Source organism: Taeniopygia guttata, chromosome 3 (assembly GCF_048771995.1).
Source record: "Taeniopygia guttata chromosome 3, bTaeGut7.mat, whole genome shotgun sequence".
Lineage (NCBI taxonomy): Eukaryota > Metazoa > Chordata > Aves > Passeriformes > Estrildidae > Taeniopygia > Taeniopygia guttata.
Genome location: NC_133027.1, coordinates 42,675,902 through 42,693,209, shown reverse-complemented (window position 1 = coordinate 42,693,209; position 17,308 = coordinate 42,675,902). Strand labels below are relative to the sequence as shown.

Sequence of the window (17,308 nt, the reverse complement as noted above, 5' to 3'; positions counted from 1 at the left end):
CTCTTGTTTAACTTGAGGAAGTTTGATAAATGGCTTGCCCTACTGACTTTTCGGGGGTTTTTGTTATAGAAACTTCCTGTTGTGACTGAAGAAGAGCAGAAAATGTCCCAAAGGTTTCCAAGTGCTTTTCAAATCAGTGTGCTCATTTGGAAGGATTACTAACAGTGTAGAAATCCATTGGAAGTTTTCTCTGGCAGATCCTACCTCCTCAGACAGTTTTAAGTGAGAACCTGTAGTGCTGTTAGGCCTGCTTTTCTGGGACTGTCCTTCCATGCTTGAGATTAGTTAGTGAATATTTGTTTTCATGTCAAACTTTGAATTTGCTATGTTCTGATATAATCTAAAAAGATGTTCAATATTCCTGGACTAATTTGCACTGTCAGAGTTTTATTTCTACCTCATAATAAACCAAGATACTTTAAATTAAAAAAAAAAAAAATGTGCACCCTTTGTCAGAAAATATGACTCCATGCTCAGTTGCAGGTGGAGTATTTTTTCCAGCATTTCTCTTCCGGGATGCTTTTCACTTGAAGACTAGGTGAAAGCTGAGGAACTGAAAATTATATGCCCTCAGTGTTACTACAGCTGCATTTTCTCAGACTGTCATCAGCAGTGGGCCACATCAACTAAACAGATACAAAGTTGAAAAAAAAATCAAATTTTACAGCCTTGTGAGAAGGGCATCTAATGGCTAGAAGTTCAGGGGTGCGAGTAGCACCTGTCTGAGACAGCCTGTGGAGAACCTCATGAGATCAGCAGAGACAGTTATTCGGGACTGCACGTGTAAGCATCACTTTTCTAATAAACTGAAACATTACATTTCTGGCCAGGTGTGTGTCAGCACAGGCAGGTGTCCAGAACAGCCACAAACCCAGGCTGAAATGCAAAGAGTTAATTTTTTTCATTACCTCTCTAGCTGGAGGATCCTGAAGCAGCCCCTGGGCAGCAGAGACACACAAGGAGCAGCACAGGCTCAGCCCATCCTGATGGGCAGTGGGACTGCTGTTTGTACCCATTTACCACATATTGTACCACCCTACTGTGGTCTTCCTGTGCTTTTTGTGTTTTCTGACCTCTGATCTCTTTCTCAGGACAGCTATCTCAAGCTTGTCCATGAGAGTGCCTCCAAGTCTCTGTGAACACTTTTGCTATCTCAATAAAGATATTCTACTTCCCAAAACAGACAGAGGATAAACAGGAGTGAACATAATATATGGGATTTCTCATACTTTAATCTTCTATCCCAGCTGCAAGGTTACTTGAGTGAATCTACCATCTTCCTCACCATTCTTCTGCTTTTAATCTTTTCCTTCCAATAACAGTTTAGGACAACACATATCATACTGTATTTATCTTAACAATTTATGACAGTAACATGACACCCTTATCATGTTATGATTTGAGAAATAACAGTATTTTTAGGAGTTTTGAGAAATAACATAGTATGTTTAAGATTTTGGTTATTCTTCTGGAATATATCATGTGTAAATTTTGATTTCATGTTAAATTCCTTTATCTAATATATTGAACTGCTGCTCTCTTTATCAAGGTTCATTTGCTTAAGTTGTTTAAGTTAGTATCCTAGGGAGGTAACTATTTTTCATTTTGCCTCGTAAATTCACATGCATTTTGTCTCCTGCTGTTCCTGTGATTTTGCGGGTTTATCTCATTAGTTTGGTGACCAGGAGATGATCTCACATTTCTCCTATTACCCTCATCACCTCTTAAATATTTTGCTGTTATGAATTTGTCAGAACCTTACACTTTGCTCAGCTTTTTTTCTTTTTTTTTTTTTTTTTTTTTTTGGTCTGAAATTCTTTCTAGAAAAAAATCACATAAATTTCTTGTATTATCAATTGGAAGAGTTGTTGCTGAAGTCCTTGAAAGCTTTTGAAGGAGGTTCTTCCTCAAACTGCGGTCATAAAACTCTTCTTTCACCACTCTCCCCAGACTATGCACCTCTTTTGAGTCTCCATTTTCTTGTTATGTTTTTCTTATAAGTGATTCTCTTTGATTCTGTTTAAACCTTCAAAAGAAGTCCTGTGTTTTCTTTGCCCTTGGTGTTGTTTCAGCAGGTCTCGTGCATTTTCTCTCTGCACCTTATTTTCCTGTATGGCTTTTTGTGATGACTTTAAGTACTCTGATACTCATCTTCAGTCACAGGTATCTAAGTTTCAGTCCTGGTTCCATATCCAATGCACTTTGCTCCTTTGCCATTTTGAATGTTCAAGACAGTTTTTTACTTGGAGTGCCTTTGGCATTCTCTTATCTTCTGAAACCTCTTTTCCTTTTGAGACAATAATTTCTATTTTTCCACTGCTTTTGAGATTTTTCTGTGTAAGTCTGACATGACAGTATTTTTTCTTTCTCTAGCTCTGGTACTCTGGGAATCTCTAGGAGTTGGACTTGGCAATCCATGACTGTGCCTTCTGGCTCAGCTTTTTCTGTGATTCTTTGAAAGTTCATTTTCTTGCTGAGCTTGGTGTTTTCAGCTCATAGCAAAACCTGGCTGTTCTGTGGGAGTTCTGACACTTTTCTGTAGTTCTCATTCCCTTACCTTTTATGGTTCAAGGTGGCAGTACGTAAGTACATTGAGGTTCAAGGTGTCAATACATAAATCCTGAGGAGACATCATGGCTTTACAAGTGGTTTCACTATTCCAGGAACAGCTTTTCTAGTGGGGAAAAATGTCAAATTGTCTGTTGCAAAGAACTTGGATTTTTGAAATGCTGTATGACATTGAAAGCCTCAACACAACATCACAAAGGGAGTGCAGTAGTAGTAAAAATTACAAAAATTGTACAAAATTAGAAACAGCTCCATTTAACTAAAGACAATAACTGCAAACCAGTAGAGATACAACCTTTTTTTGAATGAACATACTAGAAATCTCACTACTGGGATGAAAAATGTGGATGAAAAGTAACAGCAGCAAAGTAACAGAAAAGTAACAACAACAAACCATCTGTTCTTTCGATCATCTTTCGATCTGCCCATTTTGTGCTTATTTCAGCTCAGTTTTTTTAACCTTTTGAAGAAAGTGCTTTTTGAAGTACAATGTTAGTTTCTGAGCTTTTACTCTTCTCATTTGAGCTAGTTTTTTAGGTTTGGCTGGACTGTGTTCCCTTCTCCTTTTGCAGTATTGTCTCAACTGCATCTGATTACCTGTCATGAGCTTTTACCTTCTATCTTTTAAAATTAAATGAATGTGCAGAATAGAGCCATGTATACTTGTAACACTTTTAATTAGTCTATTCATTGGGTGTTACTGTGCAGTTTTCTGGAGATTAAGATTGCTTTATTAATTAGAATTTATGTTCTTAATTAAAATGTTGTCTTACACTGGTCCACATTTAGTTCATTAGAAATAATTTTGAGGTACAATAAATGTTTTAAAAATTTTTGAATTATTTCTAAGTCTCACCTTGCACAGATTTTTGATATTTACTCTTTCAAATTAGAATTTTTGTTGTCTCAGATCAGAAGCAAACTGTACTTAAACTTACACAGTTAGAACTGGTTCTGTGATGCATATTGCACATAAAGCATTCACTTTGCAATTGTTCTCTATGTACAACAATTGACTTGAACTTTGCAGTACTTAGAAGTGTCATCTTGTTTTTCTGAGCTATCTTAAACTGAAAAAGAAACAGAGTAGTTAATTTAAATCTATTATATTAAATTGTCAGCAGTGAATTTGACAGGTATTAATTTCATCCGTAAAAATGATGGATTAAATTTCCTTATTATCAGTTTTCCAGCTGTTATTTGGCTGCAGAAGCCATGTGAAGATAAAAGTTTAATAAGCTTAGTTACTGGAGCTGTTGACAATGCTTTTATAGCCGTGTCTTGAGATAAGATTTAATAAAACAGTATTTTTTTTCAGAGGTCTCTCTGGGACTTAGTACCTTCAGAATTAAACTTGTCCTAGTATTTTTTTCCTGGGTGAAATAGTGTTTATAGCATGCTTTGGACAAATAAGTCTGAGAAGTTACAGATTTTATTAACATGTATTCTTCATCTAGATTGGGGTTTTTTCCTAGATTTTCATCTTAGAGTGTAAAGAGTTTATTTCAGCCTGAATTTTTGTACCTCTGTATCTGTACAGATTGTTTCTCTTTCATCATCAGGTGTAGCTTATTTGCATATATATGTGTATATATTGCTGCTGTGTTTATATGGGTGCACATGTATGAATAAAAATACACAAAAATACACAAAGATAAGATGACCTGTCAGGATAACTGAATTATGACTGATTAAAACATTCTTTCTCTGTCAGCTGATTAAATGAAGAATTGAGGTTTCAGATTGTTTTCTTTTGCAGTTTTTTTACAATTAGGCCCTATTTCTATGTGTGATATAACAAAATTACAAAATAGTTCAGTGATGGTGCACTATTTTTATGTTCTGCCTCTTCATCATTTATTTATGATCTTCATTTCCACAAGAACTTGCCTTTTCAACTTTAAGGGTATAATTGTTAATATAATCTTCTGCCTGTATAAATGAAATTTTATTTCTTACTTTAATTAAATGGTATATTGATGTGCTGTTCACTTCAAATAGTGCTTTATACAGATGGTTCATATAATTGTCAAATGATATGTATGAACTATTTTTCTCTATATTTTCTGGCCAAATTAATTTGATTTTTGACATATACCCTATCAGCTGCCTTTATGAACAGCTGAGGAAATTGCTGGAAATGGACGCCATAACAAGTTATGTGTATAAAACCCCATAATTCTTCAATTAGGGAGCCTTCTAAATGTTTGTGTGCAATGTTTCACTGCAGTATGCTAATTTTTGCATGTATGCTTGTATTTATATAGTAGTTTGTCTGTATATGTGTACTCAGGTGTTCACAATGAGTTTATGTAGACCAGAAATACCAATTTAATATCTTCTCATTAATTATGAGTACATGAGGTGTTCAGTTTATGTCTGCAGTCTTGCACAGCTATACAGTGTTGTCAGTATTGGTAATTACAGCCATCTAAGGTAGCAAGTGCTACTATTTAGAATTATTCTTCTTCTGATATTATGAATTTGCATTGAATCATTAAAATTTAAAAAAAAATCAAATTTAATTCCAGATGAGCAACTTCTCATAGCCTAAAATTTTATTTAATTGATGGTTACATCCTGAGCCAGTTGGCCTCTTGTGGATGACCTAAGTGTTGAGTTGCAGATTTACTGCTTGCAAGTGTGGCAAAGGCAGCTTGACTAGTCTTGCAGCCATATATGATGAGTTTTAGTAGCTCTGTGTTAAAAGCAGTTTTTCAGATATGACACTGCAGACCATTAGCAGTCTAGAACATTGTGGGAAGTTAAGTCTGTGCATTTCTGTCAGCTGCACATTATTTTTCAATTCAGTAATGGCAAGTTTACATGATACTCCGAAAGATACATTAAGCATTGTCAGTGGTTCAAAGCTTTTGAAAATTCTTGCCCTGTAGCTCTGAAAGAAATGGATCTGTATGCTTAATTTATCATTATAGTATCAACTATGTAAATAAACTACCCAATTTTTGTAAAAATACCTGTAAATTATTACCAAGGCAGCTACTGTCCACCAAGATCTTATGCCTGTCAGTCTTTTAACAGATGTAACCTGAGAATCCAATGGTAATATCTCTGGTGGGTTTCAATTAGAAATACACAGAAATATAGGTTGCTGCAGAAATAAAGTATTTCGGGGGATGCATGAGGATGGAAAATAAGTTTTTACTAAGATGCATCAGGAAATTGACTTTATACTTCTAATCACTTTCCAGACTATGAAGTTTCTCATTTATGCAATTCTGTGGTGTTGAGAGTTTTCTTTGTGGCTACTGAAAAGGTGATTCCAAAATATATTACATTTAGATAATTGCATGCCTTTTAATCATGAGGCATTTATGATACTCTTATTTAGGCGAGGATATTTTGAGGACTAGGTATGTAGCATGTGGGTTTAGGAGCGAGATTCAATTTGTTCAAGCACACTTTATTACCATTAACAATAAATGCATCATTCAAGTTGTTCATACCTTATTAAGTTTTCATATGAAAAACACTGCTTGTCCTTGAAAGCAGTTCTTTATTTTTCTGGTAATATAGAAAACCTGTTGATTAGGAGCAAAAATCTGGATAAAGGTCTGTCTTTAAATCAGTGCTGATAAAAAATAAAGAAATCGTGACTGTTCTTTTAATTGTTTAGTAGGTTTATGTTACAGAAACCAGAAGATAGAGATGGCAACTGGTAACATGGCAACTTTCTTAATCTTTTTTTTTTTTTTGCTTAAATAAAAGTAATGGGAATAGATATAAAGATTTAATATATTTTAGCTATAAATATATATAAAGATTTCTCCAGTATCTCCAGTTCCTCTCCTTTAGTAAAGCTGGATAAAATCTGCTTATGACTACTGACTCCTGGGTTATTTTTGAGTATTATGAATGTTATACATGTGAGTGTAGATTTGAAAACATAAGAAGAGACATGGGGAACATGACAACTCTTAATCTAGAATATTTGTTGAAAATATAGTTTATTATACCATAGAAACATATTTTGTTATTCAAAGTCAAAATAGTTAGTGTCAAAAAAGGACAAAGGGAAATGCTTGAAACAAATTATTGCGTGATCTTGTTTTTCTAAAAAAAGATACAGTGAAAAGCTGCTTATAATTTTGAATAATAATTGTCATTCAAGTCCATTGGCATCTGCAAAAATGCAATTGTTAACTGCCTAATGACATATATTTGCATAGTAATAGACTAGCTATTCTTGCTTAATTTTCTATACAAGAATAGTTATTGCTATTTCTATTTCTATCCTGTCAATTAAAATTCAGAATAATTTCTACTACCTGTAGAAGTCAGTAAAGTATTGTTTGTTTGTCTTATTTTTAATTCACCCACTGCTTTAATTTTCACTCTATTCATTTTTCCTCTGCAATTTGTAATATATTTGGCTAACGCTACAAATGGAAGATAGCACAGATCCTATTGTAGTGTTCTCAAACAGGTTTTCTTTAGTGGAAGATGTATATGACTGTTGTTTAAAGGCAGAGTCATGAAGTTTCATGTGAACAAGTAATTTTCACTTGAAGCATCCTCCCATAAGTGCTGCTGCGTGAACACTGGCTGTTCTCCAGTGTAAAAGTTTGATGTCATGGGAGTTTCCTATTTTGATGCTAGAGGCTGAGTGCCACTTAAAGTCCATAATTGTTTTATCCATAGCCTTGAAATATATCCATATATCCATAGCCTGGAAATGACAGCAAACTCCTATATTTTTCAGTTTTACATAGTGGCAGAGGACACAGTGTCACATTTTACATGGAAATAGCTGAGTGCCTCTCTTAAATGCCTGTGCAGTGCTACATGCAGCAAATGGAACAAAAGGGATAAATTAGGGATTTGCATCCTTAATTGCTGAGCTGAGATGTTATTGAGATCAGAGATGTGCAGCTCCACATGACTGAGTGCAGTAATGGGTGGAAACAGAATCTTGAGCAAGGTCAAGGTTAGAGCAGCAAGAAACTTGTGTGTGAGAGCACAGCAGGGATACCTGGAGCTCTGCCTAGGGATGGATGATGAGCCAGCTGAGAGTTTAGGAGGAGGATTAGCCAGTAGATAGACATAAGCAATGTTGTTGTGGGATTTTGCTACAGACACTGCTCAAGATTAAAGTAAATGAGACCTTCTTCAGACAACTAGAAGAAGCTTCATGTTTGTAGTCCCTGCTCTTCTGGGGAGACTTTACCACCACAATATCAGCTAGAGACAGCACAGCAGAGCAAAAGCAATCCAGTAAAGTTTCTGGAGTGCATTGATGACAATTTCCCAGCACAGATGATTGAGGAGCTGATGAAGGTTGATGCTGTGCTGCACCTTGTACTTACAAGAAGGAAAAGACAGGTTGGGGATCTGAATGCTGGGAAATGTTTTGGCTGCAGTGACCATGAGATAGTGGAATTCAAGGTTCTAATGGAGGGAACAAGGCAAAAAAGCTGCACTGTCCTGGCTGCATGAGAACACTTTGTCCTTTTCATAAATCTTGAAAGAATCCTATGACCGGTGATCTGGAAGAGCTAGGGGATTTTCAGGACTCAGATCTTCCAAGCTCAAGAACTGATGTGCAGAAAATCAAGCCAACGGCCCAAGGCAAGTGTGGATAAGAAAGAAACTCCTGACAAACATGATAAGGAATCAGACAGGAGGGTAAAGCAGGGACTGAAGACCCAGGAGTAATATAAAACCACTGTCCAAGCATGCAGAAATAGGATTAGAAAAGCCAACTCTGAAGGTGAATCTGGCAAGGTGTAAAGGGCAGTAGGAGGGGCTTCCACAAGTACAGCAGCAGCAGCCACAAGGCAGCTAAGGAAAATGATGGCCCTTTATTGAATGGGGCAGCAAACCTTGGGACATAAAACATCTGTAACACCAAGCTATTCAATGTCTTCTTTGCCTTGGTCTTGCTAGTAAGACTTGTCTAGGAATCCCAGAGTCCCTAAGGCAAATGGGAAAGTTCATAACAAAGATTTATCCTTAGTCATACCCTTACCATAAGAGAAATGAAAGTTAAGAAAAAGAAATATTATAGTATTTCAAAATTTGTGTAATAGAGCATTTTTTTACAGATAGATGTAGAACACACAAGGCAAAATGAAGGAAGGGCCAATAGGAAGAAAATAAAGAATTTCCAATATAATGTCCCTACTAGAACCTTTTACATAGTTTCATGAGTGTCATGAAGATGAGTTGGGGGAGATTTATGTTGGTTATTAGAAAAAGGTTCTTCACCCAGAGAGTGTTTGGGCGCTGGAACAGAATCCCCAGGGAATTGGTCGCAGCACCAAGCGTGACAGAATTCAAAAAGAATGTGGACAATGCTCTTGGGCACATGATGGGATTCTTGGAGTTGTCCTGTGCCAGGCCAGGAGGAGGACTTTGATAATTCTTGTAGTTCTCTTCCAACTCAAAAGATTCTGTGATTCATAAGCAATAAAAAAATTAGATGGGACTGTACAATAAAACATTCACTAGGGTAGTCACGTTTTTAGATAAATATGCATTTCCACATTAAAAGAAATACAGAAATTGAAATTATAGGGCACATGTCTTTAAAAAAGTATCATTATTGCAGATAAATAAATATGCAAGTGTGCACTACAATAGTAAAAATATCTGCATAGTGGATTATTACCCCTTAAAAACTAGTATATCAATCTAGAAAGGTAGTTAGATAGTGATGTTAAATAGATTTATTTACGAGATTATATAGTGTGTTTTGAAAAATCCTAGGTTTTGTTTAAACAGGGATGATCAGAAGTAATTTATTTGAGTGAATAAATCAAAATTTAGAGAATGATTAGAGGCAATTTATCAAGATTTCAAAATATATCACCTTACTGTTTTGATTAGCTGATTAAACATTATATATTTCTTTGTTATTAATTAATATGTTCTGTTAAAATATTTTATGGCATTTTGCAGCTTTGTTCTTCAGCACAGTTTCCTAAATATTTCTCTTGAATTTTATTTGACTTCTCAATGTTGAATGAAAATTCGTATTTTCCAATCCACATTATTTAATGTTATGTGATGAGTAAATGCAGTCTGCCTTTAAACTGTGAAGAATTTTTTGTAGAAAATGAAGGATATAAAAAATGTCTCATTAGCACAAGTTTTTAGGCAGCTTAGTAATCCTTCAGTTTCTGTAGTAAAAGATCTTAGTACACATGCAAATTATATCAATATTTCTTTTAAATACAAGATGTACTAACATTAATTAAAATAATTAGAAAGTAAATTCAAATTCTCTTGTTGCCTTAGTAAGTGACAGCTTGTTCAGCTTTTTCTATTCCCATGGTGTTATTTAATATTCAGAAAAACTTTAATATGCAAAATACAAAAATCTGCTAAAGCAAAAATAAGATATCAATGTTAAACTTTTTAAGCTTTAGTCTAGGTCAACTTATGAATAATTTCTTATTTATTGTTTTTTTTAGTTATTAGTTTTGGATGAGTTACTGGATTTGGTGAGAGGAATAGGAAATCACATTTATACACTGCTATGTTATCAGTTAGATTTGATAATCTAAGATATCCTGATCTAGTATCATTTTTGATCAAGAGCCATTAGTGAGCTCTGTGTGTTGTTTTAATTTATATTTTGGATGTAATATACTCTTCATTCTGTAAATGTTGAGCATTGCAATTTTGAATTGTATCTTGGGAGTTAGGGAGAAATCACAGCATGAGAGAAAAGCAGTTTTATTACTCTTTAGAATTAGGCTACATGTTAGTGAGTTTTACTTAGTCTGTAAGGTGGTTCCATTTAATGATGTGGAGGGAGATGTTTTTAACATAAATAGGTGCCATTAGCAGTCCTTGGGGAAAAGTGTTGAAACCTTTTTAGGACTTGAGTTTTGTAAAATACTTGGAGGAGTTTTCATGCTGACCTTAAGGGAGAAAATGTTTGGACATATAATTCTGTTGATCAATATCCCCAACTGTTCATTTTCAGTAGAAGTAGTACCCAGATCAAGAGCTACATAAAAGAACATGTTATAAGGATTTGGCTGTGTTAAGCCAAACAGTATCTTGAGACTAAAATATAGATACTTGTTTCTTTACCACATAATAATTATCAACATTGAATTAAATAAATTCATTCTTTAGTCTTAGTTTCTTTGAAAGATGTGATGCAAAGTGGCTGGCAGAACCTAGGCCTTCTCTCATCAAGGAGAGGTGTTCAGTAAGAGAATTGCTGAACTTAAGCATTCAAGTGACCAGCACTTTTAATAGGAAGATGGAAAGATGACTGAAAGAGTCAGCATGTTTCCCCAGAAAAATGATGAAACATTTAAAGGCAATCATCGAGAATATCAATTTGAGATATGTATTTTCCAGTGGGAAAAGTTAATCCAAGCATCTTGGCTGTCCAAGGCAGAAGAAATGTATTTCAAGGTATTTCAAGTACCTGATTATACATTTTTAGTAATAATAGCACACTTCTCTGTGCTTTGGTGATGCACTAACATGTTTCATAAAGATTAAAACCTGGAATATGCAACACTTTGGGGAATGCAAGCAGTTCCTGCTGTGAATATTAAACAAAGTTTTCAGTAAAAGGTTTGATTTGTTTTATGCTTTGCAAAAATTCTGACTAGGTAACCTAGCTAGAGACATTTGCTTTCTCCTTTCTTGTGTATTTTTTATTCTTTAAAAGCTTTGGTTTCAGGAGAGCAGCAGCAGATGCTTTCAGCACTAGGGCTATATACACCAGAGCTGCCTTTGAACTGCAAAGTACAGATCTAATTACACAGCTTGTAACTGTGGAACCACTTCTCTCTATTCTAAATTACTTTTCCTAACTTATTTGCATAATGTAATGCACAGAGATTTTGCCACTGAAATATAATATTCTCTGACACAGTTAGGACAGGCTAAATTAACCCTCCTAAGACTATATTGCTGTCTCACAGTATATTTGATGAATGTTTACTGACTTCATTGGGAAAAAAACATCCAACAAGATGTTATACATCAATTTTTAGCTAGGGCTGGTTCTTTAAAAACATGTTTGGATGTACAGAAATTACAGGATGTAACAGGATGTACAGAGATTGTTGTCTGTCTGAAGGGTTCTTATTTTTGCTCAACAATTTTGCAATCACTTTAAATTTTTTCAGGTGTTGATATGTGATCATTTAATAAGTAAAAACTAAATTAATTCAGCTGTAGATTATTAAACCAGTGGCAGATAAATGTCAAAGAAAAGTGCTGCACATCTGAAAATTAAGTGTCTCTAAGACACTTAATTGTAGAATGGCTTCTGGACAGTTACACAATGCCTGTTTCTTAGTTCTTGTCTTCATACTAAGTAAGGTCTTACTGAATGAATGATTGCTGTGGTGTCAGAGATTGTCATATGTGTAGGCAGAAGTTTTAGAAATCATAACTGAAGTTTTATTCTAAGCCTCTGCTAACTAAAAGCAGAAACATGTGTGCTTTTTTTGTTTATACTTGATGGATTTATTGAAATTTATTGAGTATAGGAAGCAGAAGAGAAAGGGAACTCAATGTGGTCCCAATCCATCTGTCTCATTCCAGTTCTTGAAGTGTGTCTGAAGAGTGCCTCTGACCATCAACATTTCTAAAGCCCACAGGGTTGTTTTTAGACATATTATGGCAGGCAGTAATCAGAAAGGAATGTTTTAGTTGTTTCTAGCTAAAACACTGCAACTCTTTTTTGAGATCTCTTGACATTCTCAACAGCATTAAAAAAAAAAGTAAAAACATTTCTCTCAAACAATTTGATTAGTGTTTTCATGGATTTTGAGTATTGCATTAGTGGTCCTGCTGTTAACAGTGGTAATATTCTTATGGGCTTTTAACGGTGAAGTAATCCTCTTCTGTTTGATTGGTTGTTCTTTTCTCACATAGCCAAGTTGTAGCATCAGAATGTTTATCAGCCCAGTATTTGTTTCCAAATCATTTAGGATGTGTCAAATGACACAACTCTTTAAATCAATGTTAAGCTCAGTACTTTGTGAAGATGAACTATTTACAGCTAACAATTGTTTCCTATTTTTAAAGACTTAAGAATTTTTTTAAAATACAATCTTCTCAAAAGCTCTGAAAAGATTCAATACAAGGTAGGCAGGATCATCCTGTAATTGCCTTTTAGTGACATTAATTTTCATCGGTATGTCCTGTATTAACTAGTTTTTGTCATTCCCATAGGGAATATTTTGTAATTAAAGCATTTTCATTATTTGATTAAATCTTTTTTTTTTTTTTTTTTATTTCTCATTGACCCTGTTTCTTTCTGTCGAAAGGTGATGGTGTTTGTTCATGCTAGAAATGCTACAGTACGAACTGCTATGGCTCTTCGAGAAAAAGCAAAAAACAGTGGTCATATTTGTCACTTCTTGTCACCCCAAGGGTCAGAATATGGACAAGCTGAAAAACAGGTAAGTGAATAATTTACACTGGTAGTCTTTTCAGTCTTGGAATTGATATTTTTTACAAGACAGTCCAGCATGGGAATAGATGCAGCATTCTTGAGCTTCTGGGACGATTTTGCTTTGAAAAGTCATAAAAGGTTGCTGAAGTGAATAGGGGAACAGAAAGAGTAACAGTAAAGAGCAAAGTCTTGTTATTTTCAGTTTAAGATAAAGCTGATAACTGTGTTTTATGCATTAGCACTACTTGACAGTAACCTTCATCTTTGCAGCTAAGGAAGTCTCTAAACCACCAGTTTCAAGGAATATGCCATTATATCTGCTGAAATAATATTTCCATAACAATTCTTAATTCTGTGCTACATGTGGCATTTATATTTGGTGATATCAACTGAAGTCTAAAGAGTTAACAGTGTCTTTTTAACATCCCTTGAAAAATAACGTTCTTTCTCCTTCCACAACTGAATTCTCCCCAAGAACATAGAGGAGATACTTACTGTAAAAGTTTTAATACATATGGGAGATGCCTTCTTGCAGTGGCAAATATATCTATAAACTCTTTAGTATTTTGGACCTGTGAATTACAATCTTCTGAGGGTTTTAGGTCCTTATGTCTCTTGCTAGTTGTAATAAATAAGTTACTTTATTATATACTTTTGAAGAGAATGTGAAAAGATTCATTCAGTCTTAGTAATTATGAATGCAGCATAGATGTTACAGTTGGTAGAATCAGATTTCTGAAATGTAGAGAAATCAGGATAAATTATGTTCTATAATAAATATTTTAAGACTATGCTCTTATAAGTTGATAATACTATATTTCATAAAATAGCATATTTTAAAGTCCCTCTTGTTCTAGCAGATGCTAGTATCTGCTGTATTATAAAAATAACATCAAACCTGAACTTGGAGACCCCATGTTTCTACTACAACACTAATTAATGCTGAACTTTTTTCATTAGATTTTTTAGAAAAAAATGGAAACTCTTCATTTATAAAAATAATGTTAGTTTTTTAATGACAATACAAGAAAAAAAATTAAGCTATTGAAAATACTAGTATTTATTTAGACAGCCAAAATTATTGCTAAAGAAATTAAGGAAAATTTTATGCTGATTTCAGCAGTGCATATTTTGTGAGACATCTATCAAAGAATTATTCATCCAATTTGCTGTGTCTGTCAGTGAAAACAGCTCCTGTATCTTTAGTTTTACTTTTCATTAATTAATTAAATTAGATTAAATTAATTAGAAAGCATATTCCTGTGTCGATGGAAACCACAAAACTGTCACAGAGAAAGGTTCTAAACCTATTTGGAATATGTGTGATATGAATGTGGTTTGATGTGCTGTAACGCTTATTACTTGTGACTATAGCAGTAGATTTCATCTCTGAGGCAATGCACCAAACTGGAAAGCACAGACAGGGAAGTGGAGGAGAGGGAGTTGTGTTCTCTGCTAGGTTGATCTTTGACTGTGCAGAGCCCCACAGTGAAACTGGACATGTGCAGCTCATGACTGCTTCAAGGCTGAAGCAGGAAGGAAGGGACAGGGAGGTTCTGGTGGAGACCTGTTGTGGATTATCTGTCCAGGCAGATGTAGTGGATACTGACAGAAGTCTCCCCACTTCATTTTCAACCATTATCTGGGATAGTGGCATTATTCAGGCCACCCATGAGGTTCATAAGCTACACTTAGAGACTGCTTTTGAGTCCAGCCAGGCCCCTACTTTTCTGCTCAAGAATTAGCACCATTTCCATGAATGGCAAATTTCATTGTAGTAATTGAGGTCAGTATTCAGAGGAAGGTTGTGATGGTAAAAACAGTGAGACTTAGGACTTTGGTCTTTGGGAGAGCTGTCTTTGGCTTATTTAGAGAATTACACAGTAATCTGCTGGGAAGCTGCCATGAAGCAGACAAATCTCTCTGCTTTTACACTGAGTAAATGGCTTGAATAGGGAGGTATTCACCTTCACTGAAAACAGTGATGACTTGGCATCATGATTCAGGAAGTGAGGAAGAAACTGGGAAAGAGTGAGGTAAATGAAAGTGAGTACTTAAATTGTAAGATTTACATGCTATTCATAAAAATGCAAGTAAAATATTGTCACTGTATAGGTTCATGTGAAATGCACTTGTTATTCTAAGCAAGCTCCCAAGAGAACTTGAATTCTTGTGTGGGAATACTACTCTTTTAAAATGAAAATGTAAGCATCATCCCTTTTCAGGAAAAGGTGTAGACAAGATCAGTACTAATGGTGCACACTTCCAAGTGTTTCTACAGAGAAACTTGAGGCATGAAAATGTAATGTGCGAAATTATGGAATCTTTCCCAATAGAATTAAAAAAATTATTATAATTTTTTTATAATTTTTATAAAATTATAATTTTTTTATAATTTTTTATAATTCTATAAGAATTTTAAAAATTCTTATAGAAAGAGTGTGGAAGATGAGGTAAAATGCACTTATAAACCAAGCTGGTGATGAGTGTTTGGGATAGCAAGAGAAAGAAATGTGACTGTCAATAACAAAAGAAATTTATAACCAGATAAGAAGGAAGAGGTGTGAAGCCCAGAGTGTCCTGGTTCCAGCCAGGACTGGGTTTCTTTCAGTAGCCAAGAGGGACCTGGAGGTTATCCAATACCAGCTCACATTGCTGTGGGCAGGGGGAAGGGAGTGTCTTCTGGGGAGATTCCTTCTGGTCACATAGGTGCTGCAGAGTAGTGTGGTACCACCAGTTCCAGCAGTCACACATGACTTGTTCCCCTCTTTCTTGTACCCTATGTCATTAGTATCATTGCTGTTACTGTTTGTTTTCTTCCCTTATTGCTGTTTCCAGTAAATTGTTCTTAGGTCAACCCATGATCTTCAACTGTTGTACCTCCAATTCTCCTCTCCAGCACAAGGGGATGCTGTGGGAGGGGGAGAAGCAAACAAGTAGAGCGTGGTTTGGAGACTCTCAGTGGGGAGCAGTAAACTGGGCAGTATCATCCCTAAACCACAATATATAGCAATGAATGAGAGGGAATTGTGTCCTTAAGCAAGGGTCACATAGCCTTCTTGTATCTGTCTTGAGTCTTCCAGTGATCAGTATATGTCATATGTACATATTATGAGTGTAAATTCAGACTTGTGCATGTAAGTATGATCCAGATGTTAGGGAATTTTTTTTTATTACTGTTGTTATTATTTTACACAAATTAGATACTGCAGTGTACTTAAGGGTTCCTTCACTGTCAACACATAAATAAATCAGTAATGGAAATCCTAAAAATAGAGTGAAGGCCTAGTCATACTGAAATCAGTAGCAAAACACCCCCAGTAAATTTTCCCAACATACTTCCATTTGTCCTCTTTGAGGATCTGTTCAACAAACAAAGCTAAATTAGATTCATTTTATTTACAGTAAAAATAAAGTATTTTGTTGATTCTGGCTCTGTTACCTAATTCCTGTTGTCTGCAAAAGGAGCTTTCAAGATATTGAGGGAATTTGTGTTCTCTATTCATCAGAAACTTGCTATTTAAACTAATGTGAATATACTGTATTGAAAAAACTATGTCACAGCATGTATCTTTGAGGCATATTTTTATTTATATACAGTTAGCACAATAAAGATACTAATCAAATAAGATATATAGTCTGCCAAGGCAGTAACTGTGCATAAACAGCCATCAATAATCATAAAATGAGTAATATGCTAGCAACATTTCTCTGAGCAATTAAGTCTCTTACATATGAAGACTTATGAGTACACCAAAGATTTCAGTGATTAGACCATGTGGTGGGTTGTTATTAAAACTATTACTGTTCAATCTAAATTTTCTTTTTCGTTCTTAGCAGTAAATATTTCCAATAGAAGTAGTTATATTAAGAGCAGTAATGTATTTGCATCTTACCAAAGGGTTTTACCGTCATGTATTTTGTCACAGGAACTTTCAGCACTAGTATTTTTAAAGATTTCAAAGTGTAACAGATAAAGAAAGGCACAAGGCACAGTGAAGTCAAGATGGGTATAAAGAAGTTGATTTTTTTCCTCAGCTTTCTGCTTTCATTCCAATAACCCATCCTGGAATTAAACACCAGGGGCTGGAATAGCAGTGCCTGAATCAAGTGCAGTGCTACATTCAGGCAGCCTGAAAGTGCAGTTTTCTCCTTCGATGCTAATTCTAGTGCTGGAGAGGTTTACTGGCTAAGGTACAAACTTCAGTACTATATAGGTGTACACACAGAGCCTACATTTACAGGCTTAAGTGACTGTCATCAGAAATTGTATCTGTACAGTTTTCTACCATTACAACTGTTAAAAAAAAAAAGAAAACATTATTGCAGACAACTGTGGTT

General features: G+C 34.9%; 1 protein-coding gene across 2 annotated transcripts in view; it reads left to right on the top strand.

Moving 5' to 3' along the window:
* The window catches only part of ASCC3 (activating signal cointegrator 1 complex subunit 3), a 250,692-nt gene that overhangs the window by 110,327 nt on the left and 123,057 nt on the right, over nt 1-17,308 (top strand). For both annotated transcript variants that reach the window (XM_072926725.1, XM_002196594.7), the window contains exon 14: nt 12,840-12,974. In XM_072926725.1, the coding sequence (XP_072782826.1) occupies nt 12,840-12,974 (135 nt within the window). The remainder of the gene's footprint in view (nt 1-12,839; nt 12,975-17,308) is intronic.